General features: G+C 55.4%; 2 protein-coding genes across 6 annotated transcripts in view; one reads left to right on the top strand and one right to left on the bottom strand.

The window, feature by feature from the left end:
- Positions 1-53: 53 nt before the first annotated feature.
- Positions 54-17,002, top strand: LGALS9 (galectin 9). 5 transcript variants are annotated; one of them, XM_044921570.1, is made up of 13 exons: positions 54-154; positions 4,729-4,820; positions 7,296-7,497; positions 8,553-8,663; positions 9,855-9,950; positions 10,372-10,378; positions 11,743-11,771; positions 13,120-13,170; positions 13,386-13,388; positions 13,758-13,799; positions 14,477-14,565; positions 14,685-14,847; positions 16,286-17,002. In XM_044921570.1, the coding sequence occupies exons 1-13, from the start codon at positions 116-118 to the stop codon at positions 16,430-16,432; spliced, it is 1,071 nt and encodes a 356-aa protein (XP_044777505.1). In that variant the 5' UTR covers positions 54-115; the 3' UTR covers positions 16,433-17,002. The 5 variants fall into 5 exon arrangements, with proteins under 5 accessions (XP_044777505.1, XP_044777504.1, XP_021559791.1 ...); XM_044921569.1 differs by lacking the exon at positions 13,386-13,388; XM_021704116.1 differs by lacking the exons at positions 10,372-10,378; positions 13,386-13,388 and having other exon boundaries at positions 11,736-11,771.
- Positions 17,003-21,056: 4,054 nt separating this feature from the next.
- Positions 21,057-27,936, bottom strand: part of NOS2 (nitric oxide synthase 2) — a 36,327-nt gene continuing 29,447 nt past the window's right edge. Inside the window, 7 exon segments of the mRNA XM_021703959.2 lie at positions 21,057-21,176; positions 21,771-21,965; positions 22,877-23,025; positions 23,292-23,413; positions 23,843-23,930; positions 25,697-25,904; positions 26,829-26,992. Of these exon segments, the coding sequence (XP_021559634.1) occupies positions 21,057-21,176; positions 21,771-21,965; positions 22,877-23,025; positions 23,292-23,413; positions 23,843-23,930; positions 25,697-25,904; positions 26,829-26,992 (1,046 nt within the window).

The raw sequence follows: 27,936 nt of genomic DNA, 5'->3' as shown, positions 1-27,936 counted from the left end.
CCCATCAAGTAATTACCAGTTTGCTTTAGTTTCAATTTCCTGGTTGGCTCCTCCCAGTGCAAACAACTGCCTGGCTGGAGTGACGAGCCGCGGTGGCCACACAGGTGGTGGAGAGATGGCCTTCAGCAGCTCCCAGCCTCCCTACCTGAGCCCAGTGAGTTCCGGGGTGGTGGGCAGGGGTGTGCTGGCCCCGGGCTGCGCTGGCGGCCTCAGCCAGGAGGAAGAAGCCCTGGGTCTCTGGGAGATGACCCTTGGGTGGCAGCAAGGGAAGAGGGCAGTTGTCCCAAACAGGACACAGGAGGAAGGGCAGAAAGCCAAGTGGGGGAATCCTGACACAACTCTGTCCCCTGCTTCTCAGGGCTGGCGAGCTGATCGTCACCAGCATTTGTGCCTTTGACTAGTGTTCACTGAGCTCCTCTGGGAGCCTGTCCTAGGTGTGGGAAGTGGCGGGGGGAGGGGAAGGGCGGCAGGGGAGAGGGGAGAAGGGCATAAGTAATAAATAGAAGCGTGACGGCTTGTTTGTATGAACGGGGACGTAGACAGGGTTTCTGGGGGAGGCCAGCATGGCATGCCTGGGCGACCCTTCACAGCCCAGCACCGCACTTAAGGGCACTTACTTTGGAGATGGCCTCCCTGGCTCCAGCCATTTACTAGCTGGGCGGCCTCAGGCAAGTTACTTTTACCTCTCTGGGCCTCAATTTCCACATCTGTAAAATGGGGCTTATCCTTGAGCTTACCTCCCAGGGTTAGATAAGGATGCGCGAGGCAGCATGTCTGGAGTGTTTGAACAGTGCCTGGCACGCTGGGGGTCCTTTGGAAGTGTTTTGTATTATTCAGAGTCTGGAGGCGGCAGGGAAGGCCTCCTGAGGCGGTGTCTGCTCCCTGAAGGGTGAGTAGACAAGACAGAGGCAGGCCAAGGGTGTCTGCAGAGGGGCCATCTCAGGAGTGAGAAGGAAGTGGGTTGTCCCTGCAGCATGGGGCTGAAAGGGCTGCCTTTTGTACCTTTGACCACAGACGCATAGGTTCTGTCTGCAGATGGCCTTGTCTAAACCCCGTGAGCCTTATTATTCCCACATCATACATTGAAAACTGAGACTCAGAAATTGAGGTCACTTGCCCAGTGTGCCCGGATGGTAAGTGGCAGATAAGGGAGATGCCTTGCCTTACCCCCAGGAGAGGGAGGTGCTTACAGAAAGAGCACCTCTGATAACAGAAGGTAGGCAAGCAGCAACCCCAGGCCCGGGAGGCTTGTGTCCTGGGCCCTGCCCTGTAGTAGGAACCCCTCTGGGTCTTGGCAAAGAGCTTCCCAAGGAGCCTGGGCCGAAGGGCTGACAGAGCCCTTCGGGGGGCGGGGGGGGGGGGGGGGGGCACAGGGTGGGCAGCAGCTGCTGAAGCAGGGAAGCTGCTAGCTCCACACTCAGGAGGGGCCCCGGCTTGGCCTGTTTCCTGCTCACTGCCAGCAAGGTCGGGGGGAGGGTCGCTGGAGGAAGCTGAACAAGGCCCTGTTGGTTGGCCCTCCATGGGGCTCTCAGGGTCAAAACATGTCACCTTAGGCTCATTCTCCATCAGATGGACAATCCCAGAGATCCTTCCAGGCTCTGACATTTCATTATTCTGGCTAGTTTTTTCTTTCCAATCCTTGCATTCAAAATGTTCAAATCAGAAGGAAAATTCTCCTATGGGCAACAGTGAATTAAAACAGGGCCTTGGAGTCCAGACAAGAGAGAGGATGATGGGTGCAGCCCCCCAGGCACCGGGAACACCTGCCCACCCACGTGGGTGCCCTCTCGCAGGCAGCGCACTGATATCCAGCCGTGGGAACCTTGCTTCCTCCAAAGTGTGGTGGGAAGGTCATGCAGCCGGGCTGCCTTGGGAGTCTGGCCTCCATTCCTTGCCCACGCGCCACCCCATCAGCCTTATCAGAGGTCCGGGACGGAATCTGGAAGCACAGTCAGAACAAGGCTCGATGTTTGGTCTGGGGAAGCGCTTGGTGAGCCAGGAGTGAGGATTTCTGTGCTTCGTCATGAGAAGCAGCCTGTATGACAATTAAAAGCATGGGCGCGGGGGTTCAAACCCCACACTATCACTGACCAGCTAAGTGGCTTTGGGTAAACTACCAAATCTTTTATGCCTCTGTTTCCTCAGTAAAAGTGACACTAATGCTGCTTAATGAGGTGACAGGGCAGGTTAGCCACCAGAAGGGCCTCAGAACCTCTGTGGCAGCGGCACCCTTTGGCTAAAAGTCTGCCGCAGCCTCCTCCTCCGGCCAGCTGGGCCACCTTCGTGACACCGGGCTTCCAGAAGGGGGCTGCCTACCCTCCTGCCTGTAGGGCCTGGCTCCTCCGGACAGGAAGAGGAGGAAAAAGTCCTCAGCCTCCAGGCACAGGCAGGAGCTGAGAGCAAGTTCTGACCCAGCAGGGGAATTAATTCATCCTGATGCGAACAGTTGCCATCGTCAAAGACCTGGAAACCCAGGGCTTTCCGTGTGGCATCTCATCGAACCCTCTCAAGAACACTGTCAGGCCAGTGCTCTTGTCCTACTGTTCCGAGAACGGACCTGGGGTGCAGACAGGTCAAGGGACTTGCCCAGTAGGAGAGCTGTTAGCACAAGGAGCTGGGAGGCAAACCCTCGTCTGTGGGACCATAAATCCAAAAGTTCTCTCTCTCTCTCTCTCTCTCTCTCTCTCTCTCTCTCTCACACACACACACACACACACACACACACACACACACACACACAAAGTCCAAATTCCACAGCAGCCTTGGCCCGCCAGGCTTAAAACAACATAAATTTGTTTTCTTACAGTTCTGGAGGTCAGAAATCTAAAAGTATCTATAAGGCTTCAGGGGAGAATCTTTCCTTGCCTTTTCCAGCATCCAGAGGCCACGCGCCTCCCGAGGCCGGAAGTCCCGCCCTCCATCTTTAAACCCAGTGGCTTCTTGCCTCTCCTCTCCTGGCTCCCTCTTTGAGGACTCTGAGGCCCACCCAGATAATCCAGCATAACCTTCCATCTCAAGATCCTTAACTTAATCACGCCTGTAAAGTCCCTTTTGCCTTGTAAGGTGACATACAGTATCCACAAATTCCAGGCATTAGAATGTGGGCATCTGGGGCGGTGGAGACGGGGTGCTAATTCTTTTTTTTTTTTTTTTAAAGATTTTATTTATTTGACAGAGAGAGCACAAGCAGAGGGAGAGAGAGGGAGAAGCAGGTTCCCTGCTGAGCAAGGAGCCCGATGTGGGACTCGATCCCAGGACCCTGGGATCATGACCTGGGCCGAAGGCAGCCGCTTAACCGACTGAGCCACCCAGGCGTCCCTACAGGGTGCTAATTCTTCAGCCCACCATACCTCCTTGGAGTCAAGCAGGGTTGTCAGTGTCTTTGAACTCATCCACGCATATTTCATCCATAATAAGGAAATGCATGTATGTGGCCTCCCCCACCCATTTTGTTATACAAATGGTGTCATTACATATCAGTTCTCAAAGAATCCCCTTCTTCCTCTTCTTCTTTTTTTATGGAGGCTACAGGGAATCCATTGTATGGAAATACCATGATTTATTTCACCATTTTCCTCTTGGTGAACTTTTAGACTCTTTCCAATCCTTTGCTGTTACAATGCTGCAGTGAATAACCTTGTCTGCAGGATTCTACTCAATTTATTATTTTTTTAAAGATTTTATTTATTTGAGAGAGGGAGCACAGGCAGGGGGAAGGGGCAGAGGGAGAAGCAGACTCCCCACTGAGTGGGGAGCCCGACATAGGGCTCGATCCCAGGACCCTGAGATCATGACCTGAGCTGAAGGCAGACGCTTAACTGACTGAGCCACCCAGACTGTCCAGATTATACTCAATTTAAAATAATCTTGTTTTTCAGAATTTGGGGACACCCACCATTTAAGACATACCGAAATCTCAAAACCTTTCTGGGGAAATTGTTGCTTGGGATTAACCTGTATTGCCTGGTCCCCACGATCCGTACACTTTCCGCCACCGTCCCAGCCGTCTTGCTGTGCACTTACAACACCCCTCACCACACTCTGATTGTAGATCTTTACAGCTCAGCGTGGATAGGCTTCAGAAGGGAGGGCGGCATGCTTGCCAGGAGTATTCATTCGCCTTTGAAGCATTATGTCTTGTGACAGGATGAAAGGCTCTTAAGAGATTTTTAGGCCTCGACAGATAAATGAGGGGAGTATGTTTTCAGAGAAGTATGCCACGCTGGGCCAGAAGCTGTGTCAGGCTGACTCCACTTCTCCAAAACCACAGACATGGACCGAAACAACAGAGGGAACTCAGAGAAGCAGAGACGTTGTGATTTGCTCAAGGTCACCGAGGTATTTAATGGCCTGACCTGTGGAGCAACAGAAGTCGCCTCTCCCAGATGACCCTGTCGCAGTCAGGCTGAATGAGGTCCCGGTGCCCGTCACTCCCCTGAGCAAGGATGGGCTTCCTTGGGTTCCGAGTGGTCATGTACATGCTACTATCTCCTCTTAGAAGCTGTCCCTTCATCTCAGACGCTCAAGGGCTGCCCCACCCCATTCTCTCAGAGCCCCCCAAGTGTGTGGAACCACCTGGACTCAGGTCTGCTTCCTCACAGGCCCGGAAGATCCGTGAGGCCGAGGCGCCCCAGCACGGGGCCCACATCCAGGTGCTGCTACCAAGTGCTGAGGGTAACATGCAAAAGGGGGCAGGCCCACTGACTGACCAGCATTTTCTCCCTGCAGGTCGTCCCCTTCTCCGGGAAAATCCAGGGGGGTCTCCAGGACGGACTTAAGATCACTGTCAATGGGACCGTTCTCTACTGCAATGGAACCAGGTACCGGGAACTGTTTCTTCTCTCCAGACTCAGCCCTTAGCCAACCATGGCGCCCGTCAGCTCACCCAATGCCCTCTGAGCCATCCGTGCCTGGCCCAGGGGATCCCAGGTGGTCTGCACGACCCCACTGCCATCTGCCGGGAGCGTCTGGCATAAACAGAGACGCCCCACAGACTTAGGGAGAGCAGGTGCTCACCGTCTAAGGAGTGGCGGGGGCCAGCCCAGAGGCAGATAATTACGCTCTGGGATTGAGCTTTCTACACTGTAACCCAGAGTTGCAAAAGTCTTACTACTTCCTTCATTTCTCATAACTGCAGAGCCCTCACTGCGTTGATCTAGAACTATTTCAAACTTGTCATCAAATGCATTTTGGTCTCTTTCAGTTTTGAGGTCTTTTCTGGGAAATACTAAGTCCATTCAAAATACAAACACCCTTTTCCTACCTGCCCACCCCCCCACGCCTCCTTCCCAGGGGGGAGTTTCTGGGAACAGGGAAGAGCTTGCAATCTCCTCAGAGGCTGGAGGCCCTTCGGAAGCTCGTGCAGCCTTGGCTGACTTCTGCAGCTGTGCAGGTGGCGCGGGGGAGCGGGGGTGTCGCCCAGTTTGTGGGGGGTCTGCGTCCATAGGGGCTGCCTGCTGAAGTCCACGGTGCCCACGAAAGCCCCTCTGGACACGTGGTCCTCTCTCAGAAGCCTTTCTGCTTCAATCCCAGATGTCTCTTGCCCCCGGTGGTCCTCTCTCTCATCACCTCGCAGGGCCCTGGGACCTCCTGGGTCCTTTCACACCGCTCCCAGGCCCAGCCCTACCTCAGTTCAGCACTTCTCCATCACGGCTTTCCCTGCCAGGTGGCCACACTGACTGTGGGACTTCTCCGAGAGCCCTGAGTGCCCCCAGGAGACCCCAAGGGAAGCAAGGCACCAGGATCCCCCTGAACCCTGCCAGCAGGGGACTCTGGGATCTCCCCTCTGAACTTCCCTCCTTTCTCCTTCTCCCTCTGCCTGCCCCTCCTCCAGCACCAGGATGGCTTTCTACTCCCATCCTGTCCCCCCACCCACCCCTTCCTGCAAAGCTTCTGCACTTATCCTTCCCCAGGGCAGGATTTTTCTAAGGACTCTAGGAATTAAGCTGGAGGACCACAGAGGGGAAAATGCACCCAGAGACATTTCAGAAAAATATTCTCCATTTTAAGAGGAATACAGTCTTAGATTTGCTGCTTCCAGAGTCCCTGGGAGCCTCCTTTCCCAGAGGGAGGGCTGGCTGGGCTCAGGGCCGCGGCAGTTTCCTATGGGTCTTGCTGGCTGAGGGTTCTCGGAACAACCTGGTGTTGAGGACGACATCCAGAACTCACGCTCCTCCAGCAAGAAATCAAGTGGGCTCTGCAGGAATTGAACAGAATGTGTCTCAAGGGCTGCCTCTGGGCTTGGTGCAGGGCCTGGCCCTGTGGGGGCTGTGGATGACAGGAGAGCACTGTGGTCAGCTGGGGAGAGCCAAGCGAGCCCGAGAAGCAGGTGGCAAACCAGGCTCAAGGGCGCTGAGTTCAGGGAAGCCTGGGGTAGACAGAGGTACCTCGGAGGAGAACCTCAGACTGGAACTTGGTTTTAGGACCTGAGGGAGCTCTGTCTGGGAAAAGGCAGAACAAATGTTTATTGTGCCCCTTTTGTGAGCCAGGCCTTTTGGAAGGTTTTTTGTTTTAATTCCTCACCTTAGAACCATAGCTGTACCCAAAGGCGGTTTCAATGGTGAGGGGCTTCCTCCGAGGACAGAGACAGGAACGGACATTTACTCGGGTGGGGGCTTCCTGAGCACCCCTTCACGAAGCATCTGCAATGGAAGGAAGTCACTCAGCTCCCAGGCTATGGTGTGTGGTTCAGGATCATTGCAAATGACAAGCAGTGTAGAGCTGGGGTCCGGGTCCAGGCCTGCTGACTTCAGGGCCACCACTCCGCACGTCGTGTGTGGGACACACACCAATCACCAGTGAGAGACAGATGTACATACTGAAAGCTCTCGCACCCGGGGAGCTACCATTTATTCGATGCTTCTCTGTTAGTACCTAGTTCTGTAGGCATATTCCATCAATTCCAGATGTTCTTTAAATTTATTTGCTTCTTTCCCAGTTAAGCCGATGGGGACTGGCTCTCACTTCCAGGCACATTTCTTGACTTACCTCTGATACAAATTTGAATCCATGTTCAAGCCTCGTGCTTCTTGTTGCTAGCGTCAACATTTTTCTTTACCCGTTTTCTACGTGTTTTTAGAAAACCACACTGTAAGGGTAAAATGCAATCATTGCACAAGAACACACGAAGTGCAAATTAGGTGAATAGAAAGGATAGCCACAAGCTAAGGATGGGTCCAGACCTGCCGTGCAAGTTCACAGACAGAAACAGTCAAAGGCACGAGGCTCCCTCTTCAGCTCGGCCGGCAGTCAACCAGGCTGCAGAATTACCTACCATCTGATTGCCCTCTGCCTAGGTTTGCCGTGAACTTTCACAGTGGCTACAGTGACAGTGACATTGCCTTCCACTTCAACCCTCGGTTTGAGGAGGGTGGCTATGTGGTCTGCAACACGAAGCAGAACGGATGCTGGGGGCCAGAGGAGAGGAAGATGCATATGCCCTTCCAGATGGGGAATCCATTTGAGCTCTGCTTCCTGGTGGACAGCTGGGATTTCAAGGTGAGCAGCAACTCTCTGCAGCCCTCTTCCCGCTGCCTACCTCCCAGCCCCATCGGGTGTGGTGGTGACTAGCCTTTATAAATCACATGAGCGTTTTTTTTTTTTTTTTCTTTAAGATTGTATGTATGTATGTATTGAGAGAGTGCAAGGAGGGGCAGAGGGAGAGAGAGAATCTCCAGCTGACTCCATGGGGATCACAGAGCCTGATGCGGGGCTTGATCTCATGACGCTGAGATCATGACCTGAGCTGAAATCAAGAGTTAGACGCTTAACCGACTGAGCCACCCAGGCGCCTCCATAAAGCACATGAGCCTTTAAGTAATCACATGTGCAATGCCATTAGACAGAGAGCAGGAACTTTCCCTTGCAGGGGCGCTCTGGTGGCTGCAGTCTCCTCACACTCCTTCCCCTGCATCTATGGGCTCACCTGCTGCTTCTTTTACTCAGGAAGTAAGAACTAGATACATCACCATGGTGCTTTTTGGCCCTGCAGGTCTTTAAAATTCTAGTTAATTCCATTCCTCTGCTGTAACCATTCCTCCACCGCAGGTCCCTGATAAGATTGGTTTTTTGGTAATATTGTTGCAGTCTTTATCCAGGTTCTACTAATGGCTTAGTGTTACATGGTGTTGCAAATTGCGTTAGTAAGCAGAATAGTGTCCCTGGGCTTGGGAGACAGATGGGGGTGAGTATCCCCGTGTCTGTCCTTTTCTGTGTGAGCATGGATGTGCCCAGCCCCTCAATGTACAACCCAGGGTTGCCTCTCCTCTGCCCCCCCGAACATGTTTATGCATATTTAAAGAACACCTCCAGGGAGCTAAGATTAGAAAGATCAACTGACTGCAATAAACAAACAACCCTAAGAACCAAAAAGCAAGTAGAGACTGGGATCAGATGCACTTGGATCATAGGCCATGCTTACAACTGGCACAGCTCTGAAGGCTGGTGCCCCTACCCCCCAGGGGACAGATGTGAAAACCAGACACAGGGCTTAATTCTGGGGACCAGGGGCTCACGTGCCCCCCCTCTCCTGGAATGTGCACTCGTCTTGGCAGGTGATGGTGAACGGGAACCATTTTATGCAGTACTCACACCGCGTGCCCTTCCACCGCGTGGACACCCTCTCCATCACCGGGGCTGTGCAGCTGTCCTACATCGGCTTCCAGGTCAGATTGTCCACCTGGCACCTGTCTCAGGGGCTGAGTGCAGGGCCCTGTCTAGCTGCACCTGGGCCCCATTGGGTGGGCCCGATGGTAGCAGCCAATCTCCTCCCCAGGTGACTCTGACGACACCCCTCCAACTCCCCTGTCCTGTCCTTCTGTGTTCCTGTCTTTGTCCAGAACACTTGTCTCAGTCTCCCGGACTCCCAGGCCACTCCTCTCTGTCACTCTCTACTTCCACCATGCTTAGGAAGCCATGTGGCTCCAGAAAGAACTTGGGAATCAAACTGAATCTAGCTCAGCTCTGTGCATTGTCATCAGCTATGGGATCTTAGGCAAGCAACTTTGCTTCCCCTGGCCTCAGTTTCCCCATCTGAGAAAGGGGCATAGTCACTGCTGCCCCATGAGTTATAGTGTGAATTCAAGGAGGTAATACATGTCAGAGGTCACGACACGGCCTGCACGGGCCCATGCTAGGCTCTATTTGGCCCTCTCTGTGTTTTAACATTTTCGAATGTGTTGCCAGCATCTAAAAGGTCAGGAGAAGAAGTTTTGCATTCTGGAGATGGATGGTGGTGCTGACTGTGCAACAGTTGTGTATGTACCTCATGCATCTGAGCCGTCCACTGAAAATTGGTTGAGATAGTAAATCTTAGGTGTATTTTACCACAATTAAAAAAAAAAAGGTCAGGTGGTATCACATGGAAATCTGGATTTCTGGCTTTTTTGAAAACTGGGAGGATAGGGGTATGCAGGGCCCACGTTCCCACAGGGCCCCAGGAGGTTGGGTTGGAGCTGCTGTTACCACTTCCGGGCTTTGTGCTCCCGGAGGTGAGAAAAGCACACAGTAGGCCCACAACTGATACTCCTCTCTTTTTTCTCCTAATCTCTCATATTCCCTCCCGACCAACTTTCTCCCCTATGGGCCTGGGGGAGAGAGCGGGGCAGGGGAGAGGAGAGGGTGGGGAAGGGGACAGAGATGGAGGGGAGTGGGGGGGGTGGGTGGGGAGAGAACTCGCTGGCCTGCTGTCCCTCACTGGAGCATAATCCTCCCCTCTGTCCCTCCACGTGATCCTGAACACCCTCCCCTCCCCTCCCTGACTGGCTTCCTCCCTCTGGCTCAGGCCCCTGCCTTTCCGCGCTTCCTTGGCTTCATTAACCCTTCTCTTCATGCCCTGGTGCCTTTTGTTTTAACAGAACACTCGAGTAAACCTTACCCAGCCTGCCTTCTCCACGGTGCAGTTCTCCCAGACTGCCTGTTTCCCACCCAAGCCCAAAGAGCGAAAGCCAAAAGTGAGTTCAATGTGGAGGTCTTGGAGGTTGAGCATCTCAGCAGAAAGGACAGAGGGTCCAAGAGGCTGGTTCCAGCAGGCAGGCCTCATCATGCCCACCCAAAACTTCCCTATCTCCACCACACCACCTGGCCCGAGCTGGGAACCTGGGAGTCTGCCTTGGTTCTTCCTTCCCCTCCTTAGTCTCCCTGTAGTGCTCCCACACTCCTTCCTCCCGAAGCCACAGCCTTCTTTGGGCCAAGCCATCTGACCCCTGACTACAACAAACCTGGTCTAGTTCCCCGCTTACCCCACCCACAGGAGGGTGACCCTCCTTTACCCAAATCTGATCGCATCCTCTCCCTGCTTAAACATCCCGAAGGTTCCAAGTCCTTCTAAATAAAGCCCCGATTCCCCAGCAGGAGGTGTAGGACCCTGCCCAGCCCCCCAGTCTTGCCCCAGCCCACCTCCTGGCCACACCCCCTATCCAGGATGCTCAGGCAGCCTCCACTGCTCACTTGAGGCTTTCTGGGGCCACCATGCTTTTTGCACCTGCAGGCCCAGTGCTGACAGCACCCTGCGCCACCCCCGCCCCCTACAGCCGACCTTTACCAGCCCTTCAATGCTCTGCTTAAATGTCACTCTTTGGGAGCATCTTCCTGTACTTACATGTTTATCCTTGTCACTCCACCCTCCCACCCCCCGCCCTATACCCACAAGCCCCTCGTGGACAGGGATTGTGGCTTGTTTGTTTGCGGATCCCCAGCACTTTGCACAGTGCCTGAGCAAGCAGTAGGGGCCCCAGGAATGTGGAGTGTGGCTTGCACAGCCAACAGAATGGGAGACCGGCCAGGGCAAGAGCAATCTGCGGCGTGAGGACAGGGTCTAGGACAGGAAGGGAAGCAGGTCTGGCCCTCCCTTTGGCCACTGGAGCAGTGGGGGCTAAAGGAAGTGGTGCCTCTCTACCCAGGCTTTCAGTGGTCTCTCGAGGCCCTGACAGGGCCTGTGCCTCCTGCCATGCTGACTTCAGGACCGGGCAAGCTCCAGGGAGTCTTTGCAGGGCAGCCGGACTTTGGCTCTGGCCTGGGGAGGACAGGGTATGGTAGATAGAATCAGCCAGAACCGGGTAGCATTTTGGATTTTATCCCTTGCTACCCGGAGGGGCTTGGGCAAGCTGATTAGCCTTTCTGAGCCTCGTTGCCTCGCTAGTGAAACCGGAGCTGAGGATGCGTCCCTTGTAAATGTTCGGAAGCCAGAGCCTGGCACACAGTAGGCCTTCACTGAATGCTTCACCTTACGAATGAAATATGGCACCGAAGTAATGGTTTTGCCTCTGGGAGCTAAGGGGCGCTATATGGCCTCTCCCTCTGGAGGAGCCAATGAGGAAGTCCCCGCTCCTCCAACCCTGACAGTGACCCTGCCCCCAAGCCTGGTGTGTCCCTGGGACGGGGGTGGGGCCGATAATCTGGGCACCACAGGCTTGGGGCAGGAAGGAGGGAAGCATGAGTCTGGGGAGGCCTTTTTTTTTTTTTTTTTTAGATTTTATTTATTTGACAGAGACACAGCGAGAGGGAACACAAGCAGGGGGAGTGGGAGAGGGAGAAGCAGGCTTCCTGCAGAGCAGGGAGCCCGATGTGGGGCTTGATCCCAGGACCCTGGGATCATGACCTGAGCCGAAGGCAGACACTTAACGACTGAGCCACCCAGGCGCCCCTGGGGAGGCCTTTCTTACAACAGCCTCTGTCAGTGTCTCCCCTGCATGTAACACTAACGTTAACTGCTGTTTTGATCTTCTCATCCCCTTCAGTCTACAGGCATTTGGCCAGTCAACTCGGCTCCCATTGTAAGTCTCTTGAGTTCTCCTGGGATCTTCTTCATTTTGCTTCTTCCTGTGGGTTAGAAGGAGGAGGCAGGGCTGGGCACCGGGCCTCTCCCATGGGGGATGAGGCCAAGGCCAACCCTGGCCATCTGCCTGGTGGTGGGAGGAAGTGGGGCTGGAAGGTTGGCTGGCCCTCATGGATTGGGAAACAGCCTGAACTGCCGCTCTCTGCTCAAGCCCCCTGCCCTTCTGTGAGCAGCTACAGGAGACGGAGGCCCCCACACTCACTCCTTCCTCCTGGAAAATGAGGCTGTGCTAGACAAAATCCCCTGAGAAGATAGATGGGCCACAGGCCACAAGGGCAGCCCTATTTCTTCTCCAAGTAGAAGAAACCTTTGCCCCTACCTCATCCCCTTGAGGGAAGAAACACCTCTACCCGCCAGTTTTGGGGGGCTTGGTGGGTGGGGAGTGGTTGGGCTTGTTACATGCTCAAGATGGCTGCATCTCCTACTGGGTATTTACCCCAAAGATACAAAAGTAGGGATCCGAAGGGGTACGTGCACCCCGATGTTTATAGCAGCAGTGTCCACAATAGCCAAACTGTGGAAAGAGCCAAGATGTCCATCGACAGATGAATGGATAAAGAAGATGTGGTATATATATACAATGGAATATTATGCAGCCATCAAAAGGAATGAGATCTTGCCATTTGCAACGACGTGGATGGAACTGGAGGATATTATGTTGAGTGAAATAAGTCAAACAGAGAAAGACATGTATCATATGACCTCACTGATATGAGGAATTCTTAATCTCAGGAAACAAACTGAGGGTTGCTGGAGTGGGGGGTGGGGTGGGAAGGATGGGGTGACTGGGTGATAGACACTGGGGAGGGTATGTGCTCTGGTAAGCGCTGTGAATTGTGCAAGACTGTTGAATCTCAGATCGGTACCTCTGAAACAAATAATGCAATATATGTTAAGGAAAAAAAAAAAGAAGAAGAAGAAGGTAGCGGGAGGGGAAGAATGAAGCGGGGGAAATCGGAGGGGTAGACGAACCATGAGAGACTATGGACTCTGAAAAACAAACAGGGTTCTAGAGGGGAGGGGGGTGGGAGGATGGGTTAGCCTGGTGGTGGGTATTGAGGAGGGCACATTCTGCATGGAGCACTGGGTGTTATGCACAAACAATGAATCATGGAACACTTCATCTAAAACTAATGATGTAATGTATGGGGATTAACATAAGAATAAAAAAAAAAAAAAAGATGGCTGCATCTCACAAAGTGTGTGTTAAGTGGTGCCCTCTGGTGGCAGGTGGTGGTCTTCACGCTGGTGAGAACCAGTTCAAATCTGGGTTTTCTTTCTTGCAGACTCAAACTGTCATCCACACCGTTCAGAGCACCCCTGGACAGCTGTTCCCTGTAAGTCTGAAAGCTCTGGTTGGGTCACAGCCTCACCACGTCCCCGTTCCCCAAGGACTGAACTCAGTAGTCCCAGAGACAGGAAGAAAGCAGTGTAGCAAGGAGGATGGGGGTGTTTGGGGTTGGGCCCTCTGCTCAAAAGACATGTGAGTAAAATTCCTCTTGGGCCAACAGAGATTCTAGGTCAGGGTGGATTTACCCAGTGGCTTAAGAAGCAGGTCCCCTTAGGGACCAGCAAGAAAATGGGTTCTCTGTTACTGAAAGGGGAGTGCAGTGGTTCCAGCATCTGGGTATGAGGCCCTGTGTCCTGAGGACAAGCCCTGGGATGTCACTGCTGGTCACAGGCTTCCACTGTGAATCAGACGGGAGCACTGGAGTTAGGGAGGCTGCCTGTGGAAGGGTTGAAAGGCAGGCAGGTGGCCATGATGAGGTCAGGGAGCATGGCAAGAAGTTCCACCAAGGCTGACTTGGGAAGGAAGGTGAAGGGGTGAAGCCAAGGGCCTCATAGTGGGGCATCCCCTCTAGGATGTGGAGGGGTCCGCATGGGTATGCACTCCCAAACTAAACTTCCTGGTCTCTTTCAACAGAATCCTATCACCCCACCTATGGTGTACCCCACCACAACCTATGTAAGTGGTTTCTCTGGGAGGGGCAGAGGGCTTGTCTGTGTCGGGCCGAGTGGGAGGTGGTGGGCAGCTTACAACATCAGGGCAGTCCTTTAGTAAGCCGAAGTTCTGGAAACATCCAAGGGAATCAAAAGGCTGTTAAAGGAAGCTGTCACCTTTAAAATTGTCCCTTCACCATGAGCCTATTAGAGGGCCTTCCTTCTCAGCCCAATTATCCTTTTGTATCCGGCCCAAGTTCTTTTCATGACAGCAGAAGCCTGTTACTTTGAGAAATGCTGGAAAGTTTTCCTTTGGCATTTACTGAGCCAAATAATGATATCATGGAGTTCTTTCTTTTCTTTTCTTTTAAGATTTTATTTATTTATTTGATAGAGAGAGAGAGCGCCAGTGCACAAGTAGGCAAAACGGCAGGCAGAGGGAGCGGGAGAAGCAGGCTCCCCGCTGAGCAGAGAGCCTGACATGGGGCTCGATCCCAGGATCCTGAGATTGACCTGAGCCAAAGGCAGATGCTCAACCCACTGAGTCACCCGGGCACCCCTGTTTCTTGAAAATATATTACTCACAGGCATGGCTGTCAAACTCAGTTGACAGTCCAAATTCATGGAAATTGGCACAAAGCTCCACCCCACACAGCTGACCTGCCCCTCTCCTCCCCCACCTCCCCCCGCCGCCACCGACAGCCGATGCCTTTCTTCACCTCCATCCTGGGTGGGCTGTACCCCTCCAAGAGCATCTTCGTGTCGGGCACCATCCTGCCCACTGCCCAGAGGTAAGCCACGGCTCTCAAGAAGGTCCTTCTGGTCACCCCCTGGCTCTGGGCAGGCTGGGAACAGTAGGGACTCAGAGCTCAGGGGGCAGAGGAGGTCCATGTGAACTGCCCACCCCCAGGTTCCACATCAACCTGCGCTCCGGGAGTGACATTGCCTTCCACCTGAACCCCCGTTTTGATGAGAACGTCGTGGTCCGCAACACACAGATCAACAGCTCTTGGGGATCTGAGGAGCGAAGCCTGTCCCGAAAAATGCCTTTTGCCCGAGGCCAGAGCTTCTCGGTAAGGGGCCTCGGCCTGGAGCTCAGAGGGGTTCAAGGGGCAAACAGAACAGGGTGGGCGGGGATGGTGGAGGGCGTCAGGGGCCCCTCGAACCATACAGGAGCTGACGCCTCTGGGGCGAGGGCTGGGCTCAGAAGAGAAAGTACCCCCCAGATTGCTGCTCTCCTTGTCCTCCCGCTGTCCCACATAAGGTGGGTGGTGGCACCCGCTGCTCGCACATGAGGGGACAAACTCACCAGTGCAGGTCACCGGCCTGAGGTCACACCGCCCATAAGTGCCAGGTGGGCCCCAAGCATGAGCTGTCATTCATTTATTCACTCACTCATTCATTCAACAATCGTGGACAGATCCCTGGAAATAACAGCAGGTCTGTGCAGAAAGCAAAACAGAATCATGGGATCGAGTGAGCTCTGGGGCAGGGGCCACGCTGCCTTAGATGGGGACATCAGTCAGAGGAGGCCACAACGTCAGCCAAGACCTAACGGACAGAAGCAGCCCGCCTCGCAAAGACCTGAGGGGGGCATTCCTGGGGGGCAGCGGGGAGGGCAGCTATCATTGAGAAAGCAGAGAGTCACGGGCAGGGCCTGTCTAGGGACAGGGAGGCCGGGCTTCCGAGTAGGACAGAGAGGTGTGGGTGGTGTGGCTGGAGGCCCGACCCGACAGAGCAGGTTTCTCAACCCTGACTGCCCGTGCAAATCACCTGAGGAGCTTCAAAAAGAAAAGGCGATATCTGGCCCCACCCGTGCCCGAACGTCCGTATTTTCACATATGCCTTAATACTCCTCACCCAGCACTGACTGATGGAGGGCTTGAGAGCCACGGAAAGAAGTTTGGGTTTCAGTGCTGTGTGCTGGTGTGTTTCAAGCCGGAGAGGAGTAGACTTTGATTCACAGAGAGCTGTGTGACTTTAAGCAAGTGACTTAATGGCTCTGTGCCTCAGTTTTCTCATCTGAAAAATGGGGCTAATAAGAATCTCCATCTCATCGAGGTGTAAGGATGAAATGAAATAATGTCTGTGACAGGCTGAGGACAGGGCCCGGGGCACAGTAAGTGATGATGTCTTAGCAGACGTGGTCCCCTTGCCTCACGGAGAGCGTGTGGTGCGGGAAGTTCAAGTCAGGAGGCTGCCCTGTGGGAATGCAGGCGTGGAGCTCTGCTGTGTGCCGGCCACTGGGGACATGGATGGCCTAGGCCAGTGTTCCTGCCCCTAGAAGCTCGGGACATGGTGGGAGACTGAGGATCGGGTGGGGGGCACCTGACGAGGAGGGCTCAGGGTGGGCGGGGGGAAGGCAGGGGAGGCTTGCTGGTCAGGGAGAGGTTGGCGTGAGGCTTGCTTAAATCATGCTTGAGGAAGACAGGTAGGTGGAGGGAGACACGAGCCTGCATTTAGGTCGGAGGACTTCCTGAGGGGAGTACAAACGATGTGGTCTCTGTTCAGGTGTGGATCACGTGTGAAGGCTACGGCTTCAAGGTAGCCGTGGATGGTCAGCACCTGCTGGAATACTGCCACCGCCTGAAGAACCTGCCCGCCATCAACAACCTGGAAGTGGGGGGCGACGTCCAACTGACCCACGTGCAGACCTAGCTGGGCTCCCTGGCCCTGGGGATGAGGGTGGGCCCTGTTGCCTACTGCCTCTGCTCCTCACCTCACTCTTCCCTGTCCCTCTCCCTGTCCCTGCCCCAGGCTTTCCCAGCCTGCTGAGGAGCTGGGGCTTTTCTGGAGAGAAAGTGTGTTTGTCTGCCTCTGCTTCGGGCTACGGCCAGGCTGGCGTCAAGGAGGCACCTGGCGGAGGCTGCCTTCCTCAGTCAGGGTGGTGCCCGGGGCTGCGGCTGCCCAAATCCTACCATCTGAGGGGAGGCCGGTGGTCCCTGCGGGCTAAGCCCCATGTCCAGTCCCCTTGGCAGAAAGGGAGGGTCCTGGGCCTTCCCAAGCTCCCAGACCAGGCCTACACCCTGTCTGCCTCTCAGCCACATTCCCACCCCTGCCAATCCTCTCCATCTCAGCCCCTGGAGGCAGCCTCCTGGGCCCTACCTTCAACCTTTCCTTACACCCGGGTCCCACCCTCCCCACTCCAGGAAAGATAGCCTGATACTCCACTGGTCTCCACCAACTAACAGCACCTTTCTCAACAGGTGGCTCTTCTCTTTGCTCTTTCAAAGAAAGTCAAATGCTTGTTGGCACATACGTATGGGGTCATTGTGGTTATCAAATGGGTTTGGAACATTTTGGAGTCTCTGGAACTGGGGAGGTTCTGGGTGAAGGCAGGGGGGCAGAGAGCATGGACTCACTTTGATGGGGGGGGGTCCTGACATCCACACCTGCTCCCAGGGGATTCCCCACAAACCCCACATGGGTGGGAGAAAGCAGGTTGGGCTTGGGCCTCCTGGGCGGGCATCTGTGATGCACGAAGCTTGGTAACAGGTGAACCCAGCAAATAGCCTCACACTTCTGAGACGGGCCGAGGGCTGGGCCAGAAGGCCAAATGGCAGGGCTGGCTTGTCAGAACCCTGTGTCCCAGTAGGAGGAGGTGGCAGGCGTGGTGTCAGGAGAAGCTGACTCCAAGCTGACACCTGTCTGTGTTGTTCCACTGCGGGTCCTGGTGTTTGGGGTTAGGGTGTGGTGAGGAGAGTGACTCAGCGTGTGGGCTTCTACCAGCCACTGGGGCAGTGCAGGGAGGCCGGTTCTGTCCTCATGATGCCAACCCGTCCTGCTACCTCCACCAAGAATCCAGTGCCTCCGGAACATCCGAGCATCGTCCTGGGACCAGCAGCACCTGGGAGCCTGTCAGGAAGGCAGAATCCCGGGCCCTGCCGCAGGCCTCCAGAATCAGTCTGCCTGGTAACAAGATCCCAGGTGGTTTGTGTGCATCTCAGAGGGGAGAGACACTGGCCTGGGTGACCGTGTTCTTGAGCACATTGTTCAGATGCATTGCCGGGCACTGGCGACCGGCATGCCTCTTTCGCCCCCCTTACCCCATCTGCGTAGGGGAGAAGTGGGCCAGGGAGCCAATGAAACAGAGGCCAAACCCAAGCTGGGAGGCTGATTTTCTCAGACCCCCACTTAGCCCCTGGCTGCGTTCCTTCCTTACTCTAAGAGAAGGAAACATGGCTCAGCCCCTTAAAAGTCTTCCCCATGGAAGATATGTGTCCTTCACTCACTGCCACGTCTTGGACACAGTCCAACCCCACCTGCTTTGTCACCCAGGTGCCAAATTATTATTGGCCCAACTCTCATGAAACAGGCAGTCCCAGAGCCAAACATGGCAACTTTCTACAAGGGGATTGTTGGTCAAGGCCTTCCCTGAGGAGCTGGCATACCAGGCAGTATGAATTGCGCCCCGTGTGAGGCGAGCCCAGTGTGAGGTGTGCCCCCTTTGAGGTGCGCCCCTGGTGAAGTGAGCCCCGTGTGAGGTGAGCCTCGTGTGAGGTGAGACCCGAGTGAGGTGTGCCGCTGTGTTAGGTGCACCCCGTGTGAGGTGAGCCCCGTGAGAGGTGCGCCCCCTGTGAGGTGAGCCCCCTGTGGGTGTCCCCTTGTGAGGTGTGCCCCCTGTGAGGTGAGCCCCATTTGAGGTGCGCCCTGTATGAGATGAGCCCCGGGTGAGGTGTGCCCCGTGTGAGCTGTGCCCCCCGAGAAGTGAGCCCCGTGTGAGGTGAGCCCCGTGTGAGGTGCATCCCCGGAGGTGAGCCCCGTGTGAGGTGAATCCCCTGTGAGGTGCGCCCCATGTGAAGTGTGCCCCGTGTGAGGTGCACCCCCAGAGGTGAGCCCCTTGTGAAGTGAGCCCCATGTGAGGTCCGCTTAGTGTGGGGTGCGCCTCCTGTGAGGTGAGCCCTGTGTGAGGTGCACCCCATGTGAGGTCCACCCCCGGTGAGGTGAGCTCCGTTTGAAGTGAGCCCTGAGTGATGTGAGCTCCGTGTGAGGTGCGCCCCCATGAGGTGAGCCCCGTGTGAGGTGAGCCCCAGGTGAGGTGCGCCCCATGTGAGGAGTACCCCAGGTGAGGTGAGCCCTGTGTGAGGTGCGCCCTCTGTGAAGTGAGCCCTGTGTGACGTGCGCCCCAGGTGAGGTGCGCCCCCATGAGGTGTACCCCCTGTGAGGTAAGCCCCGTGTGAGGTGAGCCCCGTGTGAGGTCAGCGCCATGTGAGGAACGCCCCAGGTGAGGTGAGCCCAGGGTGAGGTCCACCCCCTGTGAAGTGAGCCCCGTGTGAGGTGAACCCCCTGAGAGGTGCTCAGTGTGAGGTGCGCCCCCTGTGATGTGAGCCCCATATGAGGTGAGCCCTGTGTGAGGTGCGCTCCATGTGAAATGTGCCCCGTCCGAGGTGAGCCCCCTGTGAGATGAGCCCCGTGTGGAGGTGCACCCCCTGTGAGGTGAGCCCCGTGTTAGGTGAGCCCCGTGTGAGGTCAACCCTTATTAGGTCCGTTCAGTGTGAGGTGCGCATCTTGTGAGGTGCTCCCCATGTGAGGTGTGCCCCCAGTGAGGTGAGCTCCCTTTGAGGTGAGCCCCATGTGAGGTGAGCCCCGGGTGAGGTGCTCCCCAGGTGAGGTGAGCTCCCTTTGAGGTGAGGCCCCTGTGAGGTGCGCCCCCATGAGGTGTACCGCCTGTGATGTGAGCCTTCTGTGAGGTGCGCCCCGGGTGAGGTGAGTTCCATGTGATTTGAGCCCCGTGTGAGGTGCGCCCCCCGTGAGGTGTACCCCCGGTGAGGTGGGTCCCGTGTGAGGTGAGCTCCGTGTGAGGTCAACGCCTGTGTGGTCCTTTCAGTGTGAGGTGCACACCCTGTTTGGTGAGCCCCAGGTGAGGTGTGCCCCCCGTGGGGTGTACCCCCTGTGAGATGAGTCCCACGTGAGGTGAGCCCCGTGTGAGGTGTGCCTTGTGTGAGGTGTGCCCCACGTTAGGTGAGCCCCAGGTGAGGTGAGCCCTGTGTGAGGCGACCCCCCTGTGAGGTGTACCCCCAGTGAGGGGGGCCCTGAGTGAGGTGAGTTCCATGTGAGGTGAGCCCCCTGTGAGGTGAGCCCCCTGTGAGGTGAGCCCTGTGTGAGGTGCGCCCCGGCTGAGGTGTGCCCCGTCCGAGGTGAGCCCCCTGTGATGTGAGCCCTGAGCGGAGGTCCACCCCGTGTGAGGTGCTCCCCGTGTGAGGTGTGCCCCAGGTGAGGTGAGCTCCGTGTGAGGTGCGCCCCTATGAGGTGAGCCCCATGTGATGTGAGCCCCGGGTGAGGTGCCCCCAGGTGAGGTGAGCCCCGCGTGAGGTGAGCCCCCTGTTAAGTGAGCCCTGTGTGAGGTGCACCCTCTGTGAGCTGAGCCCTGTGTGACGTGTGCCCCCGGTGAGGTGGGCCCCATGTGAGGTGAGCCCTGGCTGAGGTGAGACCCCTGTGAGGTGAGTCCCGTGTGAGGTGAGCCTCGTGTGAGGTGCTCTCCGTGTGAGGTGCAACCCCTGTGAGGTGTGCCCCAGGTGAGGTGAGTCCTAGCTGAGGTGAGACCCCTGTGAGTCCCGTGTGAGGTGCACCTCCGGAGGTGAGCCCCGTGTGAGGTGAACCCCTGTGTGGTCCGTTCAGTGTGAGGTGTGCCCCCTGTGATGTGAGGCCCGTGTGAGGAGCGCCCTGGGTGAGATGATCCCCGTGTGGCCAAGCTAGTATATCCCTCTGTGGGGGATTTGGGTCCAGGTTGCACCACCCACCAGTCCCCAACTCTGTAGAACGGAGTTGCTTTCCCTACAAACATCCCTGCACACATACAATGTGGTTAAAATAAAATGCATTTCATATAAATATCTCCATCAAGCAGTCATACGGGGAAGGCCCAATTGGCCCTTGAGAGAAGACCGGGGTTTGTTTGTTTTTTAAATACAGAGTTATTATAAATAACTGTACACAAGGCGGCTAAATACAGGGTAGCACGACAGCGCCTCCTCCTGGTCACTCAGAGTGGTGCAGTCAGAAGAATGTTCCATCCTTTTCACCCACCAGCTGGGCCTGGCACTGCCGATTAAGTCTTCAAGGGACCTGGAAAGGCCCAACTTTCCATTATCCGGGAAGGGTGGGCTCACGGGAGACAAGAGGTTCCACTCAGTCCAGGCTGCTACTCGTAGCAGGTCAAGTATCGGGTTTGGTGGGGAAGGAGACATGAGGCTCGGGGATATAATTTCCTTCCAGCTCCCCAGGCCCTGTGACCTCAGATAATCGAGAGTTGGCTCCATCAGTAAGTTCTGTGGCAGCAACTTTAACTACTCCCGTGGGCTGCTGGAACTCTGGGATCGCTGGGCTGCCTTGCTGCCCCATCTTTTTTCACCACATAGGGAAACACAGAGCCAAAGATATCCTCATGATAGCGCTTCTGGCTCTTTAAGGGAAAACAGAACCAGGGTGTCAGCTCTGCTGATCCAGCCACCTCTCATTCATCAGGTCCAGGCCAGGACGAGCCCTGGGGCTCCCCCAGCTTCCTTATCCCACCTACACTCATGAGCCATCTGCCTTCACAACTGTCATGCTTAGAGTTTAATTGAATCCCACTAGACTAACTCCCATCAGCGCCTGTGCTGCCGTGAACTGCCTGAACAGCTCCCCAAGCCTGCCTCGTACCTTTCCCCCAAGATGCTCCAGGAAATGGGGGCTCTGAGATAAATACGTTTGGAAAATGCTGCATACTTTCTCCTAGTCTTGAGGAGTCACGATGCATGGTAGCATGTTAGAGGCTCTGAGGAGTCTTGTCACCAAGCAACGTGTTGCCTTTGTTTAACTGAACAACCAGACCAGGAGAGATGGGCAGGCCTTCTAAGAGCCCATCTAGCTCGGACCTCCGGCCACCTCTAGGCTTCCCTTGAGGTTCAGGCCTATCCTGAGCCTGACTCCCCTAGGCCTGACTTTCCTGGTCCTGGCTCCCCCCCTCTCCCGTGGCCTTGAGCCGCATCCCTAGCCCGCACACCAGCTGCCATACCTTAAGCTGGAAAAAATAGTCCTCCACCTGCTCCTCACTCAGGCTCAGCTTGGCAGCCACCAGGAGCTTCAGGGTATGGGCCACATCCCGGGCCATACGCACATCCCCACAGACATAAAGGTGGCCATGCTCCTCATGGAGCACGCGGAGCACCTCACTGGCCAGCTGCTGCTGCAGGATGTCTTGAACATAGACCTGAAACCAGAGGAGATGGTGGGTCCAGGCCCCAGCTGCCGGGGGTGAAGCCTGCAGTCAGGTCTGCTGGCCAGGAGGAGGCAGCGAGGGGCACGATGGGCTGCCCGGCGAGGAACCTCCCAGCCAGAACCTTCTCCCGGGATCAGGCTCAGGATGAGGGGCGCTGGCATCCTGCCCAGCTCAGGGCCGGGCTGGGGCTCGAGAGATGAACGTTGGCCACCGCCCCGCCCTCAGGAAGCTGACCATTCAGTGAGGCTCCTGCATTGACTTCGAATTCATCATGCTTCAAAGAGGCATCTGTCAACTCACTTCCCCTGCCCAGGCTCTGAGGCCCACCTGCGTACACCCCAGAACTGGAGCCTCTCCGTGCAGACCGTTCGTGGAACCCCCAGGGTAATTCAGAGCAGGGCACAGAGCGCTGGGCTCCCCAATTACACAGAAGTCTAGGAGCCTCTGCTCTTGTTCCCCACAAGATGCCCAGCAACCCCAGCACTGGACACAAAACACTGGGTCTGGGAGGAGCCCAGATAGAACAAATTCCCAAGGCCTGAGGCGAGCGTCTATCCTGACTCCCCACATTCATGGGGCTAAGTGCCCCCGAGGGCAGCAGGGAGCATCAGCGGGGCGTGGTGATGCCCAGACCACGTCGTCCCAGGCAGGTGTGTATCCCAGGCGAGGGCTTTCAGCCAGCTGGGCGCTGGGACTAACCCACCGTGTGACCCTGTTTAGTCCTCAATGTCTCAGGGCCCGTCTCTTCTCCTGGCAGAGTGAATGCATTCCTGTGACGGGTGTGGAACTGTTTTAGAGCTCAGATGCAGGCTCGGAGAGCAAGGGGCTTGTGGGGAGCGGGAGCGCCCACCAGTCTGGGCTTATAATGCTCCACCCACTGCACAGGCAGCTGCCGTATTTACCTTGGGCTGGCCAGGCAGGCGAGAATAGGCTGTGTGCACCTCATGCAGCACTCCATTCTGGGCCATCTCCAACATCTCCTCCTGATACAGGTGGTCCTCATCTGGGCGGCGGCACCCGAACACCAGGGTCATGCGGCCGGCCTGGAGCCCTGCAAGACCCAGCGGGCTGCAGTTACCAGGGTGGCCACCAGAGGGCAAGGTATGGGTCAAGGCCTGCCCTGCCCGACAGACAGCCGACTTGAATTCTCATTTCCTGCCCGCAAATCTAGTATTGTCCTCCCCTTTACAGATGAGGAAACTGAGGCCCAGGGCATTCAGATCATTTGTCCACACAGGCTGAGGCAAATGAGAGAGTGGGCAGTGGCACAACCCCAGGAAGGCCCCAGGGAGATGCCAGGGAACCTCCTAACTGTACCTTTGTGCTTGGTGTCATGGAGCCGCTGCTGCCAGAAACCACGGAAGGGGGCAATGCCTGTGCCAGGTCCGATGAGGATGCAAGGATGGGAGGGGTCCTCAGGGAGCTGGAAGTTGCCGGCACTGAAGGGGACAGATGGAGAGGCTCAGGCCTCAGACACCCTGAGATGGATGCACACGCTGGACAGGGGCTGGGGAGCTGGGGGTGCAGTGGGGTGGGGGGGTAGTGTGGTGGGGGTGGAGAAGACAACGAGCTCAAATTTGATTTCCCAAGTCCTGGAGGCTGCTTCATTTCCCCTGTCCAGGCACACCCTCACCTCGTCGTGGGCTCCTTTTGGAAAAAGGCTGAACCTCATTATACTCTGGGGCCCCCCCCACCGCTGTCCTCTCTGTCCTTACTGGAGACCTGGCCATGCTCTATTGCCAGGGGATAGAATGGAGAGGCCCAGTGTGATCCCAGCACCTTCTTCAAGGGCCCAGATTCCTCCCTTTCAAACCAGAACTCCCAGGGGCCAGTGGTGCCACAATGGACAGAGTGGAGAGGGTGCTTACCTTCTCAGGAAGCAGGGTACTGGGTCTTGGGGCTTCAGGCTGCTGAGCCATGTGCTACAGACACCATGGTGCAAGGGACCTTGGCCATCTGCAAGGACAACACAGACTTGACCAACATCATCCCCCACCCTCCCCATCCCAGAGGGTGAATTGTCCCAGAGGCTCCCCCCAGACCAATGAGACTCCTGGGAGTGTCCACTCAGGCTCCCTGTGGGCTTTAGGGAGGGCACAATTCTTCTCCCTGTTCTGCGGTCCACCCTCTATGCAGCCAGAGCTGGGGAAAGCTGCAAGGTGCGTCGAGAGTGGGCCAGCTTCTCCTTCTGCCACTCCAAAAACAGTCTCAGAGAAGGAATGTGTACAAGGTCACTCAGGTAGCAGTAAAATCAGATGACAGCTCAGCTTCCCTGACTCCTACTCTAATGCTCCTTCCAAGAGTTTCCCCAGGGACCCTCCCAGCCCACCACTCAGCTCCGATGGCAGTCAGTGCGCCACCGTCTTCATGAGGTAAAGCCCTTGCTGGTAGGAACTCTGAGTGATGGACAGCCTCCTGAGCACTCTGGTCTGCTCTGACACCCTTCCTCCCTGGGGGCCCCTCCTGGGCCTGTGGAAACCCCAACTTGCTCCAGGTTACATTCCCTTCCCAAAGCCCAGCATTTAAAGCTATCCCAACCAACCTGAGAAGTCCCTTTTTCCCTCTGAATGGGATCTGGCTCTCACAAGATGTACCCACCTCCCCTCTCGCTGTCTGAGCACTGAGACTTGACCTGGGAAGATGTTCTCCAGCAGAGCAGGCAGAGTCTGCCCATCGTCTAAAAACTGCATGACCATGCTGTGCATCCAGCTTTGCCAACCCAGGCAATGCTCAGTTACAGAGGGCAGGACAAGGGCACGGTTCATTCAGTGCAGTAGCCAAGTCCAAGTAGACAAGGTTTTGGACCTCCCAGTCTGTGTTAGCCCATCCCCTAACCTCTGCCCTCATAGCACCCTGTGCTTCTTAGCACCCACATCATGACAACTGTCTATTTCGATGAGTCTCTCTTCGCTACCCCCTCTAAACGGGAAGCTCCACGAGGTCAGAAGCTACATGTGCCGTGTTTCCACGCCCACCATCATGGCAAGCATAGAGAGATATGAAAAAACCCATCGCTGAGTGAGTGAGCAATCAAGGCCTCATCAACCCTGCACCCAGGCTAGACTATCAGGTATACTAAGAATCACTGGGCTCCCACTAAGTATTAGGTGCTTTCTCCATGTGATCTCATTACATTGTCCCAGCGGTAGTAGGACCACAGAGTGAAGCAGGATGGACCCAGCAGTCAGACTGCGTGGGTTGGAATCCCAGGTCTCTACTTGCTCATGGTGCAACTCTGGGGCTTAACCTCTTTGTGTCTTAGCTTCCTCACCTGTAAAATGCAAACAGTACCCATCTCATGGGGTTGCCGCTAATACATATATACAGAGGGTTTGCTTGGAACCTGGTTCATAGTAATCTCTGCCACACACCTGCTACTGCTATTAACACTCTGGGAGGTGGGGTTTTTTTTTTTTTTTTTAAGACTTTATTTATTTATTTATTTGACAGAGAGAGACACAGCGAGAGAGGGAGCGCAAGCAGGGGGAGTGGGAGAGGGAGAAGCAGGCTTCCCGCGGAGCAGGGAGCCCGACGAGGGGCTCGATCCCAGGACCCTGGGATCATGACCTGAGCGGAAGGCAGACGCTTAATGACTGAGCCACCCGGGCGCCCCTGGGAGGTGGGTTTTTGACTGACAAGGAGACCACAGCTCAGAGATGTTGAACTGCTGCCCAGTAAGTAGCAGAGTTGGACTCTGCTCCAAAGTCTCTGCCAAGCCTTACCTCGGGTGCGGTAGGTGAGCACAGCCACCGTGAGGTGGACCTCCGTGGGTGTGCGGTCCCTGGAGGAGCTGATGGAGTAGTACCGGGGTTTCAGAATAGGGAGCTGGGAGAGTAGGAAGCCAGCAGACACCCGCAGGGATGGGAACTCCTCTAGCACCTCCAGGAATGTGGGGCTGTTGGTGAACTTCCACTTGTTGTATTCTGAGGGCTGAAAGCCAAGAGCAGTGTGAGTGACTCAAGGCACGTGCTCACACGGAGGCAGGAGGCTGTCACAATCCAGCATTCATTCATTCATTCACACGATGGTTCCAACCAACACGTCCTAGAGCCAGGTGCTGTCCAGGGTGCTGGAGAGAAAAGGGTGCCTTTCCTGGAAGCACTCAGGCCCGTGAGTAGCATTTATCTAATTCGTGTGCTCAGAACTCCACCGTCAGCCACTGGTGGGCAGGAGTCAAATCTTTATTATAATCTAATTTTGGACAGGGCTTTGGAATTATACAGACCTGGGTTCGAATCTTGACTGGGTGCCCTTACTAGCTGTGGGATCTTGTCCCAATCCCTTAAAATTTGTGACGTGAGGATAGCGTCACCTCCCTCATGGGAACGTCATGAGAACGAAATGAGAGCATGTGTGCAGAGTTAGTACACTGCAGCCACAGGATAACGGCTGGAATCAAGTTAATTAGTGAGAAAGATGATGGCAATGATGCCATCCAGTGCCTTTTGCAAAAGCATGGGCCTAGAAAGTTGCCAGTGCGTTAATGCATCCTCTCGTGTCCACGTCTCCATTCATCCTCACCATCCATCCTCCAGCACTTCCTAAGTTCCATGCTTATGCCAGGTCTGGGGAATACAGAAAGACAAGACACAGTGGCTCTCCTTTTCTAGGTAATTTCTAACAAAGTATGCTTTGGTAGCATCCTGCAGACACTCAGAAAAGTTCAGTTCACTCAACACAACTGTGTCCTAGAGATGGTATGGGAGAGGACACTGACTGCCCACCAGCTTTGACAAGTCTCGCTTTGAGAAGCTGGGTCGGATTCCCCCTTGGAGGTTAAAGACCAGCTCTGGGTTCTGGCTCCCCCTGACTCTGGGACCTTGCCCTTCCTTCACCCACTGGCCCAACCTTCACCTGGCACAGGGTCTTCAGCCTCTGCCTCTCGGCCTCTTCCGTGGCCAGGTGTGCCAGCCTTCGGAGCAGCACCTGGGTAGGGGGGGTGGTGATGTCCAGGAAGTAGGTGAGGGCCTGGCTGAGTGAGCACGGGGGCAGCCGCTTGTCTCTGACCCAATAGCTTCCTGGACAGGGAAAAAAAGGAGTCAGAATGACAAAAAGGCCCTATTTCAGTTTCCTGAAGGGTAATGAGGCCTCTGGGGAAGACACCCTCCACCCTACAGCTGCAGGGGAGGACATTGACTTTCTAGCTCCAGGAACTGTGGAAGTGTTCATGTGCCCAGAGGTAGGGCTGCCAGGGAGGGCCGATCAACAGCCCTCCAAAGGGCACCCAAGTTGACATGATCCTGGAAAATCAACTATGCACAAGAGTTCAGTCCCCCTCTGGTTCAGACCTGAACTATAGCAAAACACCCATAGGTGAACTACAGACTCACAGTGACTAAATTCACCAAAGACTGATACACACCCCAGAGGCCAGTTATTCATTTAGAGAAAAGCCCATGACTACAGTCCCCTGGGGCTATACCAACAGGTACTGGGTGAGCAGCAGATCAGCCCGAAATGTCAAGTCCCAGGGAGTCCCAAGAGTCAGTATGCAGGGTGGTCACAGTGTGGACCCTGGAGCCAGCAGACAAGGGTTTGAACTCTGGTTCCTCACTTAATAGCTAGGTGATTAAACCCTCTGAGCCTTGGGTTCTATCTCTATAAAACGGATGTGATAACAAAACCTGTCTCCCTGGGTCTGTATGAGCATTGAACAGAATGGTGTATATATAATAGTACAGTGTCTGGTACACACATGCTCAATAAACATTAGGTAAAAATATTACTGTTACGTTATTTCATCCAGATCCAAGGCCTGAATGAGCCGCATCTGTCTTCCTATAGTCACAAGGCCATCTGTCTCCTCGCTCACATTTCTCCTGGACAGTGGGAGACAATGCTGCACTCTGCTTCTCTGACCCCCACTTTCCTAATGTGGCCACTCTCTTTAGGGGTACACATTCTTCGGAGGCAAGATTATCACTAAGGCTAGAGAGCTATTCCTATGGGCTGGGAGGCTCAT

This window comes from Neomonachus schauinslandi, chromosome 15, assembly GCF_002201575.2.
Source record: "Neomonachus schauinslandi chromosome 15, ASM220157v2, whole genome shotgun sequence".
Lineage (NCBI taxonomy): Eukaryota > Metazoa > Chordata > Mammalia > Carnivora > Phocidae > Neomonachus > Neomonachus schauinslandi.
Note: the sequence above shows the minus strand (reverse complement) of the source record. Positions and strands in the feature narration are given on the sequence as shown.